Source organism: Octopus bimaculoides, chromosome 5 (genome assembly GCF_001194135.2).
Source record: "Octopus bimaculoides isolate UCB-OBI-ISO-001 chromosome 5, ASM119413v2, whole genome shotgun sequence".
NCBI lineage: Eukaryota > Metazoa > Mollusca > Cephalopoda > Octopoda > Octopodidae > Octopus > Octopus bimaculoides.
In genome coordinates this window covers 78,011,264-78,017,459 of record NC_068985.1, presented here as the reverse complement: position 1 = coordinate 78,017,459, position 6,196 = coordinate 78,011,264, and the positions used below count along the sequence as shown (strand labels likewise).

General features: G+C 39.7%; 1 protein-coding gene across 1 annotated transcript in view; it reads right to left on the bottom strand.

Annotated features, from left to right (window-relative positions):
- Nucleotides 1–742: 742 nt before the first annotated feature.
- Nucleotides 743–6,196, bottom strand: part of LOC106883400 (S-crystallin SL11-like) — a 25,753-nt gene continuing 20,299 nt past the window's right edge. Inside the window, exons 4-5 of the mRNA XM_014934428.2 lie at nucleotides 4,979–5,086; nucleotides 743–1,239 (exon numbers count right to left, since the gene is read on the bottom strand). Of these exons, the coding sequence (XP_014789914.1) occupies nucleotides 1,075–1,239; nucleotides 4,979–5,086 (273 nt within the window). The 3' untranslated portion in view covers nucleotides 743–1,074. The remainder of the gene's footprint in view (nucleotides 1,240–4,978; nucleotides 5,087–6,196) is intronic.

Below are 6,196 nucleotides of genomic sequence, written 5' to 3'. Positions count from 1 at the left end.
ATACTTATTTTATCAATTCCGAAAGGATGAAAGGCAAAATCGACTTCGGTAGAATGTGAACTGAGAACGAGCAGACGGATGAAATGCCGCTAAGCATTTTGTCCGGTGTGCTAACGATTCTGCCAGCTCGCCACTTTTCAGATGATAGCGATATATGTAAAGGATCCGTGTACAATTGGTAATCGAAATTGAAATTATTGATTCATTTCTTTTTTGTTTGTTTTGCATTGTTTTGTTTCTTCGCCTGAAAATTACTCAGCATTTAAGATCCCTCATGATCGTAGGTGTCAAGGTTTTCGTTTTGAAAGCACGCCTTCCTTCTTTGTAGTGGGCATCTCGGGTAAGTATCTTCTACCGTAGCGTATTCTGTGTGTGGAATTTAATGAAGGGGAGCGTCGACGTGATCTCCCCTTCCTAGTTGCTTACCCCTTCTTAGAGAAGAGTGTGTACGAGAAGAATAAAATTTTGTTTATCAAAAATTGCAACCTGCTTTAATGTTCTTCTTCGTACAGAACTATATCACACTATATTACCTATATAGTGCTGAGAAAACTGGATAGTTGACAGTTAAATGTCTTGACCTTCGACACAGTACAGTGAACTACAATGTATCGTGACTATACTTCACTGTTTAGTGTCGACAGTAGATTAACTTTAGTCCCCTCTGTTACTAATCAAGGTGGTATAAAACTGTACTTATCATTTCCTGGAACGAAGGAAAACAAAATTGACCAAAGCAGAATTTAACTCTGAGCAGAGGAGAGATTTCGCTTTATTTCGAAAAGCATAACATTCTGCTATTAGTGCCCTTCTGTATAATAAAGCATGAACAAAAAAAAATGTCTTTTTTAAAAGTTAGTTAACCTGTTTTATATAAAGCATGCCAGAAATTTGATTATAATATTTTGAATCTTTTTTAGCACTTTATTATTATTTTGCTTCATTTTAAATATCTTTATTTCTCACCATATTTGCTTGACTCATATATGCATACACGTGCGTTTGTATGTATGTATGTATGTATGTTCACATATGCGTATGTATATATATAAATATCTTTGTAAGTGTAGCTGTTTAAAACTCGGTTTTCTCACGCCTCTTAATGTATTGGGAAATTTTCGGGTGTTCGGCCACTCTCTTCCGCAAAGCTTGCAGTTTGGGATAATCCTTCAGTAAGCTGGGTTTATCTTGCAATGGATTCTCCAGTACCGAATAACACATCAGGTCACACATAAGGATCTAATGAAATGTAAAACAGATCTCTAATTTACTCCATAAAATAACTAATATATTACAAACTACTATAAATAATTATTGGATCATCCCATAAATAATGCGGTTTTTTCAATTGCATGAACTAAAAGTAGGAGTGGGACGGGATAACCTATCTGCATCAACTTGCTATAAAAGCAGGTAGTAATATTACCTTGTACTTACTCCTAGTGAAAGTTTTGAAGAGTGCAGTTCGATTTTAACAGTTATTTTTTCAAAACTATTATGCAAGTGACTAAGTAGCATATTTGGCATATTTTGCTTTATGAGTTCAATAAAGGCAACAACGCAACGGAAAGTGCGAGGAATATTAATGCAGAATATGGGGATCGGACAATAAGCGTAAGCCAGTGTCAAAGGTGGATCCGAGCCAGAAACTACAGCCTGGAAGACGAGCCTTGTCCTGGAAGATCTGTAGAGCTCGACGAGGAAATCCTGCAAACCCTGGTGGAACAAAATCTCATCGAAACTGTTAAGGAACTAGCAAAAAAGCTTGGATTTGGTCATTCAACCATTCATCGACACCTGTGTGCCAACGGAACAGTCAACAAATTGGGTCAATGGGTTCCTCACAAACTTTCCAAGTCTAATCGCGCGCTGAGAGTGAATGCGTGCTCTTCTTTGCTGTCATGTCTCACGAATGAACCTTTTTCTGGACCAAATAGTGACTGGTGACAAGAAATGGGTTCTCTATGAAAATGTCAAGCGCCGAAGACAGTGAGTAGGGAAAGGAGAAAAACTAGCACCACAGGCTAAAGAAGGTCTTCACTCACGTAAGGTGTTGTTATCTGGTGGGATATGAAAGGTTTAATGGACTTTAAGCTTTTAAACCCAAACCAAACGATAACAAAGGAGATCTACTGCGAGCAGCTTGAGCGGCTTAAGTCAGCACTAGAAGAAAAACGACCATCTTTAGTTTCAAGACGAGAGTCGTTCTTCCATTAGACTAATGCTTGGCTACATACAGCGAGGATGATATTCCAAAGGCTTGAGCAGTTTGAATGGGAAACGATGTCCCATCTACCATATTCGCCGGACATTGTCCTATCTGATTATCATTTGTTCCGCAGTCTTCAAAATCATTTGGACGGAAAAAATATGAATTTTGTAGACGAGCTGAGAACAGTACTGGAGGAGTATTTTTCGTCTCGGACAAATGAATTTTGGAAGTGGGGTGGCTTACAATTCTACCAGGTAGGTGGAAGAATATTGTAGAAAATGAAGAGTAGTATATTTTAGATTAAAAAAGAAATTTGTTTATCTTGATTTTGAAAAAATAAAGAAGTATAAAAATACCACATTATTTATAGGATGGCCCAATACATACAAAAAATAATTTGATTAGTTCAAAATCACATATACATATTTATATACCATATAAGTCGGTTTGAAAATGATATACACAAGCAATGTTTCTCTCTCATTCTTATTACTTTCTGCACAACAGAATATCTATGTGCACGCAATGAATACATAACAACTATAACTATTAATTATTACAGTTATTTTAGGTAAAATTGGTCTCAAATTTTGGCACAAGGCCAGCAATTTCGGGGGAGGGAGCAAGTCGATTACATCGAGCCCAGTGCTCAACTGGTACTTATTTTATTGACTCTCGAAAGGGATGAAAAGTAGAGTTGATCTCGACAGTATTTGAACTCAGAATGTAAAGACGTAAAGACAGATCAAATGCCGCTAAGCATTATGTCCGACGTGCTAACAATTCCTCCAGTTCTCCGCTTTAATAATAATGATTTCAAATTTTGGCACAAGGCCAGCAATTTCAGGGGGAAGGGGTAAGTCGATCACATCGACTCCAGTACTCAACTGGTACTTAACCCATTAAGCCCCAGATACTTAAATTTCTGAATATTAGTTTTAAATCTTTACAAATGATTGAAAACAGGTTAAAATGAAAAAAACAATTATCAAAACACCTTTACTTCAAGTAGAAATGGAAATATTCAATGTCCTATAAATGGGACATTGAGACAATGTGATATAGCTTATTTAATGTTTTCATTTAGTGTCCTATTTATAGGACAGTGGGAGTTAATGGGTCAATTTATCGTCCCCGAAAGGATGAAAGGCAAAGTCGACCTCAGCAGAATTTGAACTAAGAATGCTGCTAAGCATTTTGCCCGGCGTGCTAACGATTCTATCAGTTCGCCAACTTATTTTTGAGTACACATTAATTTAAGATAACAAATAATATACGCATACAGCGGAAAGTACTTCAGGGGATGATTAAGTTATCGTAATCTTGGATGTGTCAATTCATACTGATAAGGCGATCAAGGTTATTCAACGGGATTTTGTTTTCAAGCACAATCCTGAGATAGCGTCATTTAGACGTTGATGTAGCTTTTTATTTTTTTTTCATCTTTTACTTATTTCACTCAATGTACTGTGGCCATACTGGAGCACTGTCTTCAAGGGTGTACTCGAACAAAACGCCCTCCAGTATTCATTTTTAATCCTGTTACTTATTCTATCGGTTTCTTTTGCCGAACCAATATATTACGGGGACGGAAACAAACCAACACTGGTTTTCAAGCGGCGGTGAGAGATAAACGCAAAGACAAAAACACTCATAAACGCGCGCGCGCGCACGCACACACGCACACACACACACACACACACACACACACATACACACACATATATGACGGGCTTGTTTCAGTTTTCAATTACGAAACCTACTCACAAAATTTTGGTCATCTCGGGGCTATATTAGAAGATTTTTACCCAAAGTGCTGCGCGCCGGAATCGAACCCGAGACCAGGTGGTTAAAAAGCAAGCTTCTCAACTACACAACCACGCATGCGCCTAAAATAAAGAAATTCTCCCTTATTGCTTTGGGAGTGATTGGATGTCACGAAGACAAAACACCAATGTACCAAAAACAGTATAATCTTTTGTTTCAGTCATTAGGCTGCGGCCATGCTGGAGCACCGCCTAAAAATTTTTTAGTCGAATGAATCGATCCCAGTACTTTTTATGTTAAACATGGTACTTATCCTATAGGTCTCTTTTTCCGATCTGGAGACGTAAACACACCAACACCGGTTGTGGAACACACACACACACACACACGACGGGTTTCCATTAGTTCCGTCTATCGATTCCACTCACAAGGCTTTAAACGATCCGAGGCTATAATAGAAGAAACTTGCCCAAGGTTCCACGCAGTGGAACTGAACCCGGAAGCATGTAGCTGGGAAGCAAGCTTCTTATTTCTTAACTGCCCACAAGGGACTACACACAGAGGGGACAAACAAGAACAGACAAAGGAATTAAGTCGATTACATCGACCCCAGTACGTAACTAGTACTTAATTTATCGACCCCGAAAGGATGAAAGGTAAAGTCGACCTCGGCGGAATTTGAACTCAGAACGTAACGGCAGACGAAATACTGCTAAAGCATTTCGCCCGGCGTGCTAACGTTTCTGCCAGCTCGCCGCCTTGCTATACAACCACACCTGCGCCTACTATTAGTATTACCAATATTTACTAATGCGTCTAGTATTACTATACATTACGCATATATTGTTTAGAATCCTTTTAATATAACTGAAGGAAGACACTTCATGTACCTAAGGAACACGAAGTTGCTCCCGGGTTAAATAAAGTAAGGTTATATAGTGAAACCATGCAATTAAAATAAGAACACTGAAAAAATATCAATATCAATATTAATCTTACCTTATCTCCTACAAACCATTTATTGCCATTGTTGTTACTCTCAAGAGTCTTTTCCAAATAAGGCAAGATGCGGTCACACATAATTCCATATCTGCGGCGTTGTTCCTCCTGCAAACACAATGTTTACACGTTATTTCTCAACTATTTATCAATAATTTGGTTTGATTGAGATGGTCGAAACTTCACATTCGTAATGGTTTTTTTCCCTTTCTTTCTTTCTTAATTTTTATCTTGAAGTAAAACATGATTTAGTCTTCATATGCATAGGCAGGCAAGCCCTTATTCACCAAGAGTTACATACCCGTAGGGTGCCTCCAGCGCCATCAAGTACCCGACTACCACAATCACTATTCCCTGTTTTTATTTTATTTGCGCCCTTTTCAAGCCTAGCCAGGCTCATGGGCCCGGTTTCCTGGTTTCTATGGCGTATGTGTTCCCCTCAGCTGGACGGGACGCCAGTCCATCGCAGTGTTACTCAAGAAACAAGAAGAAAGAGTGAGAGAAAGTTGGGGCGAAAGAGTACAACAGGGGTCACCACCACCCCCTGCCAGAGCCTCGTGGAGTTTTAGGTGTTTTCGCTCAATAAGCACACACAACGCCCGATCTGGGAATCGAAACCGCGATCCTCCGACCGCGAGTCCGCTGCCCTAACCACTGGGTCATTGCGCCTCCACTGCAATCAGATACTCACATGAATAAAGACACAGCGCTATTCCCTGTTCACACAGCTAAACAACTTCTTGGGCGTGGTTTGCCCTTCTCAGTCATCAGCGCACCTACAAATTTCAACCCCAACTCCCACGCTTGGATGACTCGACGGTCTTCGTCGCTCCAACCTACGAACATCAAAGTGAACTATAGGATTACACTGTCGCACTTATTTACATCTAGGTGGACAGATCCTAGTGTTTATCATGGATATAATATAATGAACTGTATATATAATGTCTGAATTAAAAAGAGCAGATTTGCCAGAGACAGTATTTCACTACCTTTCACACTACTGCTAGCAAATTCACAACCATGTAACCACTAAAACTACACCACTTCAACGATGGCGACAGTAACCACCACTGCCATCACCTACACCACCACCAGTACTAACGTCCTCACCACCATCACCAGCTTCACCATCACCAGCTTCACCACCACCACCATCACCAGCTTCACCACCACCACCTTCACCACCACCACCATCACCATCACCAGCTTCACCAC